This window comes from Misgurnus anguillicaudatus, chromosome 25, assembly GCF_027580225.2.
Source record: "Misgurnus anguillicaudatus chromosome 25, ASM2758022v2, whole genome shotgun sequence".
Taxonomy (NCBI): domain Eukaryota; kingdom Metazoa; phylum Chordata; class Actinopteri; order Cypriniformes; family Cobitidae; genus Misgurnus; species Misgurnus anguillicaudatus.
The window spans coordinates 17,546,003-17,563,553 of NC_073361.2; the positions used below are offsets into that span (position 1 = coordinate 17,546,003).

At 38.6% G+C, this 17,551-nt stretch overlaps 1 protein-coding gene across 1 annotated transcript in view; it reads left to right on the top strand.

The window, feature by feature from the left end:
• fbxo15 (F-box protein 15) overlaps positions 1–17,294 on the top strand; it is a 50,053-nt gene extending 32,759 nt beyond the window's left edge. The window contains exon 9 of the mRNA XM_055182494.2: positions 17,015–17,294. Within this exon, the coding sequence (XP_055038469.2) occupies positions 17,015–17,107 (93 nt within the window). The 3' untranslated portion in view covers positions 17,108–17,294. The remainder of the gene's footprint in view (positions 1–17,014) is intronic.
• Positions 17,295–17,551: the final 257 nt, after the last annotated feature.

Sequence of the window (17,551 nt, forward strand, 5' to 3'; positions counted from 1 at the left end):
GGGTTTTATCAACTCCGAATTATTTCAAAATTTAAATCTATTCTCTCTTTTAAAGACCTGGAGATTGTTATTCATGCTTTTGTATCATCCCGTATTGACTATTGTAATTCGTTGTATTATGGTTTATTGCAACGCCAACTATCTCGTCTGCAATTATTGCAAAATTCTGCAGCTAGACTTCTGACGCACACAAAGAAGCGTGAGAGGATTACACCAGTTCTCATTACCTTACACTGGTTGCCGGTAAAATCTAGGATTGAATTTAAGATTTTGTTAATGGTTTTTAAAGCACTGCACGGTATTGCACCAAAATATATTGCCAATCTGCTAATGCCCTATCAAAACACAAGAATTACTAGATCCACCAATGAGATGATTTTGCATGTTCCTAAAACTAGGTTAAAGTCAAAGGGTGACAGGTCCTTTTCGGTAGCCGCGCCACGCTTATGGAACCCTCTTCCCTTATACATTAAATCGGCTCCTTCTGTGGATGTTTTTAAGTCGAGATTAAAATCATATCTTTTTAGTATGGCTTTTAATGTTGGCTAGAGTTTTTATTTTATTTTATTTTTTAGCTCCTACTTTATAGTTTAATGTTTGTTTGTTTTTTTTTTTTTTTTTTTTTTTTTGTCTTTCCTTTTGTTTACATGTCTTCCTGGAAAGCACTTTGGTCAACGGGAGTTGTTTTAAATGTGCTATAGAAATAAAGTTTGTATTGTATTGTATATTGTATTGTATTGTATTAACTACTGGGTACATTCACTAGTATGTCTATGGTAACTGCATGGAAACAGGACTGTAAAATAAAGTGTTGTTTTTTACACAGTTAGTACAAAGGACCTAACACCTAAGATATAGCATCATATACACGTCACTGTGAGGCAAACCCAACAATTGACTATCATACGCATTAACTACTTATTGTGTATATACAATTTGTAAGTACAGAAGTGTTTGATATTAGTTATCATATATGTACACTATAAATACCTGTCATTTACCCTAACTTGTCTGTAAATACTAAATACTTAAATTGTACATTTATTTGTACAGTAAGTACAGTAAGTATGTATCTGTTATTACCCAGTATTATCTAGAGTTACATAATATGTACCACTGGTAAGTACAGTAATGATATCAGTTAATTACCATGTAGATACCTAAAAGTAAGTACCACATATTGGTCGGTAAGTTCAACTTATTTACCATATATGTACACGGTAAGTACACGTACTGTAAAATAAAGTGCTACCGATTTCTCTATAGCATCTACCCACAGATTATTATCTGATTATGATTGATCATGTTTATGCCAAGCTTGCGTGCTGCAGTTTCACACTTTTAATGCACAAACACTTCGAATGGATTTTGATTTTCTGTTAATGTTTTATCATCCTTCAGCTTGAGAAAAAAAATCACTCTCTAACAATATTGTTTCTTATTTTTATAGTTTTGCTGCTATTCCCTTAAAGTTTCAACTATTTAGTGCTATACACGAAAGCTTTTCTCATTTGGGTGCTTTTACCATATTTGTTATTGTAATTCAATGGTACCCTATGCACAACCCAGAGAACGTAACAGCTGAGAAGCAGCTACAAACAACAACCTTCTTACAAAACCCCAGAGGACAAGAGCCCAGATGTTTCTCGAAGCTGCAGATAACCAAAGCAGCCTCGCAAGTGTAAGAAAATAAGAAACAATATCCTGTGTAAACCTTAACATACCATACAGTTCTTAAACATATTGCTTTGGATGAGTTAAGGTCTTAATGGTGTTTTGTTTCCTGAATTAATTAAGGGTTAAAGCACATCATTAAATTTCCTAACGGTACAGCAAACTGCGAAGGTGTGAAATCTTCACATTGAAGGCGTGCATAAAAGACACAAATGTGTTGTGCGCATGATAAACAGAAGGAACATGAGTATGACTAAAATATTCAGGACAGCCTTCCGGCCAATGCAAATGAAGTGAAAACAGCCACATGGGCAAGTCTTTAAAAGTACATGAAATATGTTGAAGAGAACAGCAAAATTGCGTGACCGTCTTAGTGATCTTGCTTCAAACCAGGTATAAATGTGCTGAACACAAATAGTTCAGTTAGGTTAATTTAAAATGAAATCCCAAATCATAATTTAATCTAGCTTTCCTGTTTTGTCTCTGTCTCCGGTCCTTTGAATTATGTATGGAATAATTGATGAAGTGCCGTTAAAGGTGCAGTGTGTAATTTTTAGAAGGACCTCTTGACAGTATGGAGGACCATGTCATGCAAAATGTAAGAACTTCAATATTTAATAACTACCTGGACAATAAAAATAGCAATTAATACATTTGTTTAAAAATTCATTAATTAATCTATAAATAAATAGACAAAGTTACAAAAAAATCATTATGTAACATTTATTAAAAAGTGAGATTATAAAAATAATGTAGAAATGAAATATTAATCCATTAATAAATAGTTCAAATTAATATAACAATTTACAAAAACAACATAAAACACTCAATAAGTGAATCATTTTAAATTGCATTTACAAATTCTTAATTAAATAATGGAATTTCAAAATGTATTTCAAAAAGCGATTTAAAAAGAGAAATAAATAACTGGATTTATAAATTAAACTACAAATACAGGTTTAAATTAGCCATTTAAAAGGGCATTTCCTTTTAACATTTCTGTTTTCATTTCTCAATGGTTCTCCTTATTCTGTTCGCTATTCGTTTTGCTTTTCGTTTTAGCTTCTCTATTTAGCTTTTCCGTGACTCTTTGGGTTCTTGCAAATGTTCAAATGAGAAATGCAAATTAGCTATGGTCAGGTGGATGTAACAAGCTCGCTGATTGGGTCAGATTGTACGTCATGCGCAGATTTATAGATCTCGGATGAGGACCCAAAGAGTCACGGAAAAAGCCAAACAGAGAGGCCAAAACGAAAAGCAAACTGAACAGCGAAAAGAACAAGGAGAACCATCAGGAAAATGAAAACAGAAACGCTAAACGGAAATGCCCTTTTAAATGCTCAATTCAAACCTGTATTTGTAGTTCAATTCACAAATCCAGTTATTTATTTCTTGTCAGGACTCTGCCTTGAAGTCTTGTTAAATTTGTATTTTGTCATGGTGGCAGAGTTCTGGCAGTCCCTGGCCTTGTGTGGAGGTTCATGCCTTGTTTTTGTGTTTGGCATGTACCTCCGGTGTCTTGTCATTTGTCCCCGCTCCCTCGTCCTCCTGCTTATTGTTAATTATTACTTATTCCCATCACCTGTTCCCCGCTCGTTATCTTGTTTGGTTTGCTCTATTTAATGTCAGTGTTTCTTTAGTTCTGTGCAGGATCATTGTGTTGTGTCGTGTCGCGTGTTACTAGTACATTTAGAGTCTAGTTACCCAGTCAAGTTGTAGTGTAATCTGTCAAGTGTTTCATGTTTCATACCCCCTCGTGGGTTCTTGTTTTGTTGTCGAATAAAGTGTTTTCTGTTCTTCCCCGACATCGTCTGCTCTTGGGTTCATTTGTCAGCCAAACCCTCACATTTCTCTTTTTAAATCGCTTTTTGAAATACATTTTGAAATTCCATTATTTAATTAAGAATTTGTAAATGCAATTTAAAATTATGAACTTATTGAGTGTTTTATGTTGTTTTTGTAAATTGTTATATTACTTTGAGCTATTTATTAATGGATTAATATTTCATTTCTAAATTATTTTTATAATTTCACTTTTTATTGCCTAATAAAATGTAACATAATGATTTTTTTGTAACTTTGTCTATTTATTTAATGAATTTTTAAACAAATGTATTAATTGCTATTTTTATTGTCCAGGGGTGGGTTTCCCGATAACGTTGACTCTTAGCGCGCCATGAAGACTCTTAAGTTAAACCTTAACTACAGGTTTACCTTTTCTAGGCGTGTTTCCCGAACTGTACCTTAGAGGGTTTCTTAAGGTATACTTTCTTACGTACGACGTTACCAGGTGCTGTCCATGGCGATGGTGCTGAATATGTTGATATCAATTGCTCGACAATCAATTATTCACTTTATGTAATAGGTACTTCGCGGCGTTATGAAAGAGCGGTATTATTTATTAAAGAAACAGTTCAGAAATAGTTCAAGTTACATTTATTGGGAATATAAAAATATTTCAAATTGCAAACAACTAAATATAAACCTTGAATATTTTATTTTATATCAAACCCGTGCAAAACCCGCAACTTAATGTCCAAAAGTATTATGCATAAAGTGCTCCAATGCATCAATTATTCCTTCACTTTAAAGGATAATTTGTATTAGGGGTTCCCAAAAAATGCGTTGCACAGGGGAATAAGGTGGGTCGTGCAAGTCACCTTGGCATTACACTTAAAATGTATAAAAACAAATTGTTGTTCATTTGTTCACGCGTTTATGTGCTTGGACGCTGGATGCGCAACAGCGCGTTTACAATGCGGGTAACGCTTAATGGACGCATTTCTGGAGCCGCGCCTGTCTGTTTACCTTAAATATAACATAAAAATATATATTATATGATATATAAAAATATATTATGATTGTTTTAGATTTTAGCTTTGATTAGTTTTAATGTGGAAAATTTGTTGACCTTATACAAGCAATAATCAAGTGGAGCAGTTTCTTTTGAGTGTTTATAAAGAATATGGCATGCAGCTGCCTCAAAATTAAAAACTTCGATGCAAAGTCGACTTAACATCAATAATAATATTTAGGAAAATCAACAATTATGATTTTGTGATGAATGTGCTCCCGTGGCATGCGATTTTACTTGATTTGTTTTATTGCAGCTAAAATAGCCGATAAACTAAAGATTTAACGGATTTGAAATGCACAAATGAAATAGTAAGATTTGCTGTATAGCTGCCTGCCATAGTTTCACCAACTCCTAAACCCAAAGTGTTTTTTTAATAGTTTAAAATCTAACAACCATCAGCGTAATGATGTCTAATTATGTGAATTTTTTATTCTTTAAATAAAAAATGCCTAATTTAACACGGAGTGTACTTCAACTTTTTTTTATAGATATTTAGACTGCAATATACATAAGCTTTTATCACAGTGATGGCCCCTAGCGGAGTCAAGTGGGATAAGGTATAGCTAAGAGTGCTCCCGACCAACCTTCCGAACGAATGACTTACAGAAGGGATACGTAACTAAGAACGTTTCGGGAAACACGTATTAACGATAAGGTACAGCTTAAGGTACAGCTTAAGAACGACGTAGAGCTAAGAAGGTTTCGGGGAACGCAGCCCAGGTAGTTATTTAATATTGTATATAAGTTCTTTATTACATTTTGCATGACTCTTGTAGTCCTCCATATGACAGAAATGCAAAATAATATCCAAAACTATATTATCAGGGGTGTATAAAGACCTTTTTTATAATGAACTGTTATGTTTTTATCTTAGAAAGAGAAGTTTTTATCTACATACACAGGGGTCCCCTTACGTGGAAGTTCGCCATTTTGTGCCCCATTCTACAGAAGCCCTTAACGGACACACTTTTTTTACTAAGTTGTCTCCGTCAATTACATGTTTTTCCGGTGGCGGCTACCGTAGCTTATCTATGCGTTTCAAAAGCGAGGGGTGAGCAGTGGACTGAGCCGTTGGTTGCACTTCGCAACCTCACCATTGGATGGCGCTAAAATGTACACACTGCACCTTTAAATTATTCGAAAATAATGCACATGCAAGGTGGTAATGCGGCACGATGTGAAGTGGAGTGCTGAACACCTCCACAGTGCATTATTTTTAAGTAATTCAAAGGATGGCAGTCGATTTTTTTGCACTGGCATGCTAAACTGCCCAATTTCTGTGCAACAAATATTTTTAAAGTCTCCAGGTTGGCTTGCTACCAAACCTATTTACATACACGAACATGGGTTGCCAGAGGCTCTACAATCTTTTGTGTGTGACTACAGACAGGCGTACAACTACACAGCCTGTGGATGAGCTTTTGACAACTTGCTGGATAACTGTCATGCAGTTGTGTTTAATTCATAACGCCAGAAATACACCTGGAAACTTAAGTGACCGATAGGCAAAACTTCATGTTATCTCAGTAATATACTGTAGATGGAGTCTGCATTTGGAGATAAGTTGCACTTCAAATCAAAATTCATAAATGTGCCAGGTATCATTGTGCATTTGGACAGCATAGCCATATGGTAACCTCAGGAAATGTAGATTATGAAAAATTTATATATTTTTTTAATTCTTCATGCGCATTGTTGCCATATGTTTTTTTCTTTCTTTAAGCGTTTTGTTGCAATGATGTTGAAGGTAGACCAAAGTGGGTTCATGCATGTGTCAGAAAGGTGGGCATTATCGCTGCTCAAGTGACAAGTGCACTGTAGTGAAACAATCAGCCAAGCTGTGTCACCAGGATTCGTGTTGTGGAACCTGCTGCTCAAAATGCTCTCAAAGTGCTGTCAGTTCCCTCACCTGCAATATTTATTTATTTATACAGTTTCCCATGCAAGCTGTTCTCAAATACACATGGGCAATGCCAGTCCCTGTCAGCAGTCTGGGCCACTGACAATACTTAGCGCATGTCACAAAATTACACCAGACTGAGCGATTCAAGCGATTTTGCTCTAAAAGAGTGTCTCGTCGAATTATTCAATCTTTGAAAAGCTGAACCAGGGGAGAAATTCTTCCTGTCAACTTTGCTTTTATGTTATCATGATTTGACAATATTCGTATCTCCAGGGCAGTCTTGTTTTGACAATGATTGCATTTGTCTCAGATTAAGGTGATATGTCTTCATGATATCAAAACTTATTATATCATTGTTAAGAGACAAATACATTGCAGGTATCTGATGTTGCCGCTTTGCATTTAACCGTATATTGGGTGAGCCAATGCAGTTGTTTGCCACACACACAGTTACCAAGCACTGCTGTTCATCCGGGAATTGGGATCATACAGATGGTACTCGGAAAGCGTTTGCAAAAGGCCCCTAAGGAGCCCATTCAGCGTATTCCTGCATAATTACCTTAGATGGCTAAAGAAAATCGATGCCATGTCTGTCCTATCAGCTTAATATGCGGTACTTTGTAATGAAAGTTCACATACCTGTTCAGAGCTGAGCAGCGTACTGTTGGTTGGAATCGCCGACATGTCAAGTCAAAGCAGATGCCGGCAACATACTGTAGTAATAGGCTGGACAGAGATGCATTCCTGCTTAATTAGGCGAAATGTGATGTTCCTATTGTCGTACCCTTACTGCTGAAGTTGATCTTACCATTAAGCACACTATGCTTTTATGAGAAGTGATTTTAGTGTCCGTGGGGCAAATAGTCATTAAGCTATTCCAATACTCAAATTAGAATAGAGTTAATGGTAGGAACAGATTAATTAAATATAAAAAGCAGCATAATAAAGCCCTTTAATTTGAATCATTTGGTTTTCTTGTTTAAAATGTGCAGGATTTTTTGAAGATTTGCTCAATATGTTGTAAGTCAACATAAGTCAGTATATGAGAGGTACTCAGATGCAAATTCCACCTCTGTCAAAAATGAGAGAATAATATTAGCAGAAAGCTCTCGGCACGTATTATATAGATAGTTTCAGCAGTAACAACATAAACAAGCGGCTGTCATGGTCCGCGCGTAACTTCCGGTAAACTCCGCTAAGAATAAATAACAAAAAAGTTCTTTAAACGTAGTTTATTTATATAACAAGCAAAAAAACAACACATAGATTACATAGGAAACCAAAACATTTGTTATTTTCGACGAGGCATTGGTTCAAGAGATCAGTTTAGCAACTAGTCAAACCATAAAAAAAAGAAACTGGAAGTAAAGTTCGGTCAGCGCACGTGCGTCCGATAAAACCGTCTACATTCATCAAATATCTTTGCCTCATATCAGCTTAATCCTGGACTCGGGCCTTTGCTTTGTTGGCAGAAACTGCAAAACACCAAACAGATTTTTCAGTCTACTAAGTGCATGGAAGATGAATTGAATAACTGTGTTTTACTTTCAAACTTAGGTCCATTGTGAATACTTGGTAAAAAAATACTGTAAAAAAATATGGGCATAGTGTCAGAGACGTCACCCATAGGTTTGTGAGGGTATTTTTTGAAGCCATTAGTAGGCAGTGCCTTCCGTCGCCTTCTTGGCCGTGCATCACCATGCATCACCCGCGGATATCCGAAAATGGGTAAAGAGGCAGGATGTGGGTGAAAATCCACTGTTGGTCTGATGTCAAAATCCAACATTGGCCTGACGTCAAAATCAGACATTGATCCGACGTCAGGATCCGAGGTTGGTTCAACGTCAGGATCCGAGGTTGGTCCGACTTCAGGATCCGAGGTTGGTCCGACTTCAGGATCCGAGGTTGGTCCGACGTCAGCATCCGAGGTTGGTCCGACGTCAGCATCCGAGGTTGGTCTGACTTTAGCATCCGAGGATGGTCCGACTTCAGCATCCGAGGTTGGTCCGACTTCAGCATCCGAGGTTGGTCCGACTTCAGGATCCGAGGTTGGTCCGACCTCAGCATCCGAGGTTGGTCCGACCTCAGCATCCGAGGTTGGTCCGACCTCAGCATCCGAGGTTGGTCAGACCTCAACATCCGAGGTTGGTCAGACCTCAGCATCCGAGGTTGGTCAGACCTCAACATCCGAGGTTGGTCAGACCTCAGCATCCGAGGTTGGTCAGACCTCAGCATCCGAGGTTGGTCAGACCTCAGGATCCGAGGTTGGTCCGACCTCAGGATCCGAGGTTGGTCTGAAGTCAGCATTTGATGACAGGATCCGACCTTAGGATCCAACACAAGTGGATACAGCAATCAGACATTTATTATGAAATATTAGCTTACAACCTAAAGGGTTTCTGCAGGTCTTTAATAGTCTTACTCATGTTCCTTGCTATTTGCAGCCTTTCTGTCAAGACTAAGACCTTGTTCACACTGTCAGTTCAAATCTGATTTTGGTGCATATCCGATTGGACAGACCGACTGTCCCCATTGTGTATCACAACTGTTTAGATTTGATCTGTGTTTCTTGTAGCGTTCTGTCATTTTCCAGATTATCTGCACTGTTTCTATGGGAATGCGTCTCGACATCTAACGTGTTTATGTTTTTCGTGGCGCGACAGCATGACATAACCGAAAAGCTTTAAAAATGCAATCAGCCTGAAATGGAATGGCAAAAACAGATTTTATGTGGTCTTTGGCTGTTCACACCTTTTTAATGTGATTGGATTCCATTTGGATATGCACTAAAATCGGATTTGGACTGACAGTGTGAACAAGGTCTAATACAACTCTTCCTGCATCGGCTGCCTGTAAGAGGCTTGATACTCACAATTTTGAAAATCAGCTTCTGCTTAAGTTAAATTCAAGGTTTTACAACTTTGAGTAGCATGTTGCATACTAAAATTAGGTAGTCTTATAGTTTCATAATTAAATACAATTAAATACAAAAACAGCTGTAAAGCAGGATAAAACCTTGTATGTGGTTCATTCACTTTGTTAAAAGCTTAAACAAGAATCATTTCATTCTCACTGTTACTTTTACTTTGTAATACTAAAAAAAAGTAATTGAGTAAAATTTACACTCAGTACTTGTACTTTCACTTGAGTAACTTTTGAGTACTTTTTACACCTCTGCCCTTGACTTGGACCTGAATAAACTGGGCCCAGCAGTCAAACCTTTAGCCCTTGGCTTGAACGTGGTATTATAACCATTTGGTTTCCAAGTTGCAGCATTTTTGCTAGAACATAAAATACATAGATTTTAACATATGTACATAAACCACCAAACAGCTGTTGCAGCCTGATCTCACAAGAATTCGAATATATTTAACGAGTAAATTAATACAAATTTAACCGTGCAAAAATGTACGATTATCATAAAGAAAAGAAGAAACCCCATCCCGAACCCCAAAATCACATAGTACAAATGTGGTCGTAAAAATTAATACGAATTAGCCACCTTGTAAAATATGTAATTGTTACCAGTCAGAGCAGACTACTAATGTCCCTCCGTAAGTTCCACCTCGAGGAGGTCCCCAAAAGCACCCCAATGACCAAGCACACGAGACAGGTAAGTCAAATTAAAACAAACTTTATTTAAATTATTTAAAACTATGATGGGAAGGGGGAAGGGGAATTAATATAACTTCTTCTGCTGTCCTCCGATATGTTCTTGCAGAGGGGGGGGGGCAAGTGCCGGGAGCAAGGCACTGCTGAGGGACGGGAAGAGACAGGGGAGACGGGGCTCCTTCTCCTCGTTTCTTGAACCCGTGGCGCCTCTTCTCCTGGAGGCAGAGTAAAACAGTTAGTGGATGTAGGGGGTATGTGGCGACTACCTGCTCTGTCACGGGGTAAGCTCCGTAGTCTTCCAGCCGTTCCATGTCTCGCTCCAGCGAATGACCGTTGCGTACTCAGGTAAGTATAAGTGGGAATTCCATCATGTCCGTAACTCTCTCTTCTGCTCTTTCCACACAGGGTGCCGGAGCCACTCCTCTCCGTCCGTGGCCAGCTGGGGTCCAAGCTCATCCCGGATGCCTGCTGCAGTCACACACACAAGAGACAGGTTAGAGAAATCTCACTATATCGTGGTGCCTCCCTCCGGCACTGGAGGTTCGCAATGGCAGGCTGCTGGAATAAGAACTACTTCACTTTCTCTTTCGGTTGCTTCGGGGATGCTGCGGGGTCGTACTCCACTAGGCCAGCTGACGCACCAGGTAGGTATGGACTGTACTAGGCGCACGGGGACTGGATCTACAGTCTCTCAGTTAAGATTTACTTTACTCAGCGCTAGTATGGCTCGGCGGTTCCCTGGACGTGCTGCTCTGAGTCAACAGGATGGTTTGGGTACGTATATCTTTTAGCTTGGGTCCTAGTGGGGCTCGGCGATTCGCTGGGCGTGTTGCTCTGGGTCGACAAGGCAGTTCAGGTACGTATAGTTTATTAACTCTGGCTCCAATATGGCTCTACGGTTCAATGGGCGTGCCACTCTGTGTCAACAAGACAGTTCAGGTACGTATAGGTTTTAGCTCTGGCTCTGATGTGGCTCTGCGGTTCAATGGGCGTGCTGCTCTGTGTCGATGAGACAGTTTGGGTACGTATGACTTTTAGCTCTAGATCAACAAGCTCTTCAGGTAAGTATGGCTTCTAGCTTTACTCTCCATTACCCACGCTTTACACATCACAGGTGAGTATAACATAGGTGAAAAAGTTTGTACGTCACCTAACCTTGGTCCACGGTGAGAGAGGCTAATCGTTACCCACTTCCACACAGTTGCTGCTGGCCTGGTCGCGGCCTATGCCGTCCGGAGAGGCGGTGAGAATGCAGATGGGACTGTGAAATGGTGTTCGTAACAGGCCCGTCGGCTCCGTTTCCTCTCCAGGGTCAGAACGACACCTAAACTGGTGGGACAGACGGCTAGGCCCCCTCTCCACACAGGGTTTGCACACAACAGTTAGTTTGCGTTTTCACAATTTCTCTACTTCCTTTAATTTCCACTATGATCTCTTCCACAGCACTCGGATACAGTACTCACACAATCTCTTTCGTTGCTTTGACATGCAGGCGGGGGGAATAAAAAGGTAAGTCCACGATGGTGATCACGCCACAGCAGCTCCACGACACACCTCATAGCGACTGGCTTTACCTAGGGACGGTATGGGCGACAGGAGACACGGCACAGCACTGCAAATACTTCGGGTGCACACATGTCAATAATTCACACTCACCCACGGCAATCCACACTTTTTAGTGACTGTAAGGCCCATACCTCCATGCTGGGTCAAGTACTTCACTGGAGAGGGAGACGTTGCAATCGCTACCACAGGCGATTTGGATAGATGACACGAGCCCCCGTACAGCGATCCAGATGTCCTGCAATCCACTGGCTCGCCCACCGGCTTCGTTCTCCACGGTGGGGCCACTACACAACAACACTCTCCACACAAATAGTAACTGTCCGTTCCTCCAAAGCTTCAGTGACTGTAAATAAACCACTGGTACTCACAGTCTGGTAACACTTATTTCTCTTCTTCCGTGTCGTTCGCCTTCCTTCAGCAGTCTTCAAAGTCACTCGATTCTGCGAAATCTCCGCCAGAGATTGTGCTTCACTGTGACCTTCAATGCAGATGTACACACACAGGTAAGAATGTACCACTTCAATATGATTCGTCTTCTTCCAAACCCAATGACTTGTCTCTCTGTTCTTTTTTCTCCAACAGATCCTCTCTTCAACCCTTTTTTGTCCACTTCACCACATCAACACACCGCTTGCCACAACGCCCGCTCCAACATCCACAAGAAACAATGGAACAACAAATGAACGACGTCTTGTGTTTCACATGCTCTATTTATACTTCCTATTTCCCTTGAACCATCCAATCAGCGTTCGCCACCTCGTCGTGCACACCTGTCATGGGTTTCTGCTGATTCCGTTGCCCGGGATTACCCGGAAGTGCCGGTGTTTGGGTAAACCGGTCCGGGCGGAACTATTCTCCATAACTTTTGGTTCCGCCCCGATAGTTACTCGTGACATAATTGCCATGCGATTTGTATAAACAGCGTTACTGCTAAACTTCAGATTTTGACAGTGAGATGGAGAGAAGCAATACACTTCATTCTGAACTAAAAAAGCACATTTATGTGACCTAGTGGCTAAGTATGCCAATCTTATGAACTGACAAAGGCCACTTTGCTGCCAAATCAAAACTGACAGCTTGTAATGAAGACAGAGAGCATTATTCATAGTCTCGATTTCACAGTCAGCAACATTCAGTGGCCAGGGCAGAACAGCATGTAAGCGGCAACTCACGCTGCTTTCAGAAACAGTGAGGTCAAATCTTTCAATGTTTAATTAATTTTCACCAGCTGTTACTACAGGGAAGTTAAAAGTATAGTACGTGTTCCTGTGGATTTTTTATTAGATTAAAAGAAAAGCATTTAAAGGTATCAGGTTATGTTTGCTGGATGTATGAACACATTTATTGATATTAATGCACAGACTATATGCGGTTACAAGCCAGATTGACTGTAGGTATTTCTTCATAGCCATCAGCTATTAAAGTATGTGCTTGTGTGATGTACCGCAAATAGTACTTCCAAAATATAATTATATGCGAAATCACATTTTTCATCACTCTTGTTGCTCTGTGTTTCTTTTTTAATGAAAAGCTTAATTAAATCTGGTATGTAATCCCAATGCAGTTATAATTCTTGTTAACAACTGCCTAGCTAATATCTTTCAATTACATATCAAATATTAGTTTTTCTTTACACAGAAGAGCAGTTTGTGCTGAAATTAAAGACCCTTGAAATACTTGCTCTTAAATATACATGAAATTCTCATCAGAAATTTTTAGTTCTTACAAAACTCTATTTAGACAATAACATGTTTCATAATAGTGCTAACATTATAAAGACTGCATTTTTTTTAAAGACTGTTCACGGTTTCTGTGTATGATAAATTTGTAGGATGATGAATCAGAATTAAAGCCATGAAAAATTCAGTGTGGACCGTTTGGCGGAGATCTTAAGTAAGGACATTTTGTTCTGAATTCAGAGAATAGCTGGCATGCACCTGAGAGGTACAACAGCATTTCATCCATCACCGTTTCATGTTGTCTGATAAAATCTGAGCTGTTGAACGCATGGCTTGTTCTCATTTTAAGGTCTATAAATGGTTTCTTCTCTCACATAGACACTTCTGATTGCTTCCAACCCATTTTGAAATCTCCCTATGTCTGCAATCAAGTCCAATTTATCAAGCGTTTCCAGTGTGGATGCCTTCTCTGTCATTTTTAATACTTGTAGCTGTTCTGTTTTGTCATTTTTTTCAGCCTATTTGCTGGCTTTAGTCAATGAGTCGCTTGCTGTTTTTGCTGACATTGTGATGCATGTATTGCGTTGGCCACGCTGATGAGGGCTTTATGACATTTGCGTGCATTCGCTCTGTCACCGGCTTTATGATAATAAACGTTTTCCGAGTGCCTGAGTCGTTTGTTTCTGTGGCCTTTTAGCTGAATTGCTTCAGCAGATGGCCCTGAATTACCATCTCCGTCTCAGGGCCCCTTTCGGACCCCATTTCCAATCTTATTTGGAGTCTGTCATGCTGACGAGACACTTTCATCTACACTTTCACTGCAATTTTATACACGCGTCATAAACCGTGCCGACATTGTGTTAAGCCGAGATGAAAATATAATGGACGGTAAAGTTTTGAGTAGAATTTTATGTTTTTTTTTTTCTAATTAAACAACGCAAACTTTGCTTGAATACATATCCATATTGTTAGCTTTTTTCTTAATACAATGTTTTATGTGCCTTCTTTAGTTCCACTTCAACCCCTCATCACATTAAATAGCACAACGAATTCAGCAGTGAATGTAATTTAATTGAGATGTTTGCTTACATATTACAGTAATCATAGAAGCAGTAACTCTAAATGAAGAACAGTGCTTTTTAAAGGGAAATTTCGCAAGACTGTTTTAAGATGTCAAATAAATCGTTGGTGTCCCCAGAGTACCTATGTGAAGATTTATAAAATATCAAAATTTTTATAGTTTGTTAAAATTGCCACTTTGTAGGTGTAAGCGAAAATAATATATTTTTGGGTGTGTCCTTTTAAATGCAAATGAGCTGAAATTTGCACTAAATGGCAGTGCTGTGATTGCATAGATTAAGAGGGTGTTACTATCCCATTTTGACATCACAAGGGGAGCCAGATTTCAATGACCTATTTTTTCACATGCTTGCAGCGAATGGTTTACCAAAACTAAGTTACTGGGTTGTTCACATTTTTAAGGTTGATAGAAGCACTGGGGAACCAATTATAGCACTTAAACATGGAAAAGTCAGATTTCACGATATGTCCCCTTTAAGCATTTTAAAGAGCAGATTCACGTGTCTGGATCACAGTAGTTAAACGGAAGGGAAAGCGGGGCACAACCTAACGCTTTTTGGTTTTGGCTCAATCATTCAAAAAATATTTGATTTTAAATAATTTTATTTTTACACAAGCAACACACACATCTCTGCTACAAATTAACATTTGAAGTTTGTTTCTAGTACTTACCATTCTTTGACAATTACACCAAACGTGACAGAAGTGCAAACGTTACAACTTACCCCATAGGTGGGGTTAATTGTAACAGGCAGGGGGTTAGTTGTAACATTTGCTAAAAATTAAGTTTGCAGGCAAATATTTCAATACTATTTTGTCTATATACTTGAAGTGAATATTGTTTATATATCTGTCTATAATAGACAGGTTTCCACACTGTATTCATTCATCCAGCCCTTTTCTAACAATAGTTCAATTATAAATGGATACAAATGTCTAAATATGTGAGAAAAGCAACACAATTATGTCAAAACATTTTGTTTATGTGACCCAGTCTGTAAAAATCATACTACAGCTTCAAAATCAAATTCTGAAATAATGAGCATCAAAGTCTGATTTTAGCCATTCATTTCATTATGATTTTAATCTTTGATGTGGCCTTATTCAATCAAAAAATAAATTTGACACATGATTTTTGATGAGACAGGCAAATTAATTTGTTGGCAGCCAGCAATCATTCGTGTGTAGCCTATATTTAAAACAACGGCAAAAGTTATGCTAACGTTAGCGGTTTCATATCGTAAGTGCTGAGGGGCCAGTTGTAACACAGCGTTACAATTAACCCCGCTGGGTCAAAACATTTTCAAGCCCACCAAAAAAGCTGCCAAGAGCTGCAGACATATTTCAAAACGATCCTATGTTTTGGTCAACAAAACACTGATTTATATGACATACATAGCATTGGATTTGGTATTTACTTACATGCCACCAAAACACTCGTTCATCAATAACTCTCTGGAAAAACATTATACATTTCCAATAATTAGCTGGAGATCGTCTTTTGGCAGCGTGAAAAAAATACCGGAAATACAAAATGCCAACCTTGTGCAACAATGTAAACAGTCCGTGTTACAACTAACCCCGCATTAGTTTATGCCCCGCGCACACCTACTGTATGCCAGGTCGCAGACTTACTGCATCCTTCCCAACCTGAAGCTCACAACTGACTTGAATTGGGAAAAAGCACTATGCGCATTGTTAACTGATCTGTAAAATTGCTTTAGTGAATCAGGCACAACTCGGACAACACATGCAAATAAACAGTGCGGGGGTAATTCATTCTTGGTGTGTTTGTAGTCATGTGATCTAAATGTCATGCATACTTTTAACATTGTTTCATAGAGTACACAGAAATGGTCAAAAATGGTCCCCAACTGTGAGTGGGACAGTACTTTTATTTAATATTTAGGTAAAGATATGTATACATTTCATACCAATGTGTACCTTTAAGGCACTTATATAAACTTTTTACCTTTTGAATAATTTTTTAACCATTTTTTCTGGCAGCATGCATTATGTTTTGCTATATGTTGTGAACACCCAATGCATCAGCATACAGTAAGATTTTGAGAATTTTTGTACACCGGTCACACTTTCAGAAAAAAATTGTCAAAAAATGGTCTCTAGCTGTTACTGGGGTACCCTAGGTCCAAATATGTACCATTTAGGTACAGAAATGTATACATTTGGTACAAATATTTACCTTTGAGGTACTAATATGACCTTTCTTTTGTACCAATATATGTACTTTTGAGCTACTGATATGCACTCTTTGGGTACAAATGTGTACATTTTGAAAGGGTACTGCCCCAGTGACAGCTAGGGATTTTTCATTTTTCTGACAGTGCACGTAAATGTTCTGCATCAAACACAAACAAATTCATTTATTCACCCCAAATATTTGCTTCAGAAAAATTTTGTCAGCATAATTCTTGTCCACCTTTGAAATACTTGTCACGCATAAGTACACACAAGATTAATGATTTAGCTTGTTTGTGTAATTGGTCAAAACCGCACGAGGTAAACAAACATATCCATTGTGCAGTCAGGAAGAAAGATGCCTTCGCTCACAGTGAGATGAGTGTTCAAAGGCATAACCCACATATCATGAATCACAACAATGTTGTTACTTGTGCCTTTCAGCCACGTGTAAGTAATCCGACAGTGCATTTGATCTACGATGAAGACGGCATGCTTGATTATGTTTTGCCTATCAGGGATTCAACACAACTTTAGAGGTCACATCTGAATCTTACAACCTTCAGCATCAACTCTTGTGGCTTGACATAGCCATCCCACCGGTTAGATGTTAAACTGTAGTTCAACAGAAGGATATGTTGTACATTTATGTCGTTTGTTGACAAGGTTTAGGAGATATTAATATTTTACCGTGTTTATCTTACTGTGAATATGAACATGAATACATGAGTATGATTTTATTGTTTTATGTCTGTCATAATGCTGTAGTGCTTTTGTGAGTAAGAATGTTCAAACTGATGTTGTCACTAAATAAAATATGTTTTTGAATTTATTATCTTTCACGTTGCCAGATCTGTTGTTTAAGAAAGAGCAGTCTGACTGATGTGTAAAGTGATCAATCACAGTTAGTTTTGCTTTTATATGGTGTTTGGGAGGGGGGTTAATAATTAAAAACTCATTGCAAACTAGCAGAAAATATGT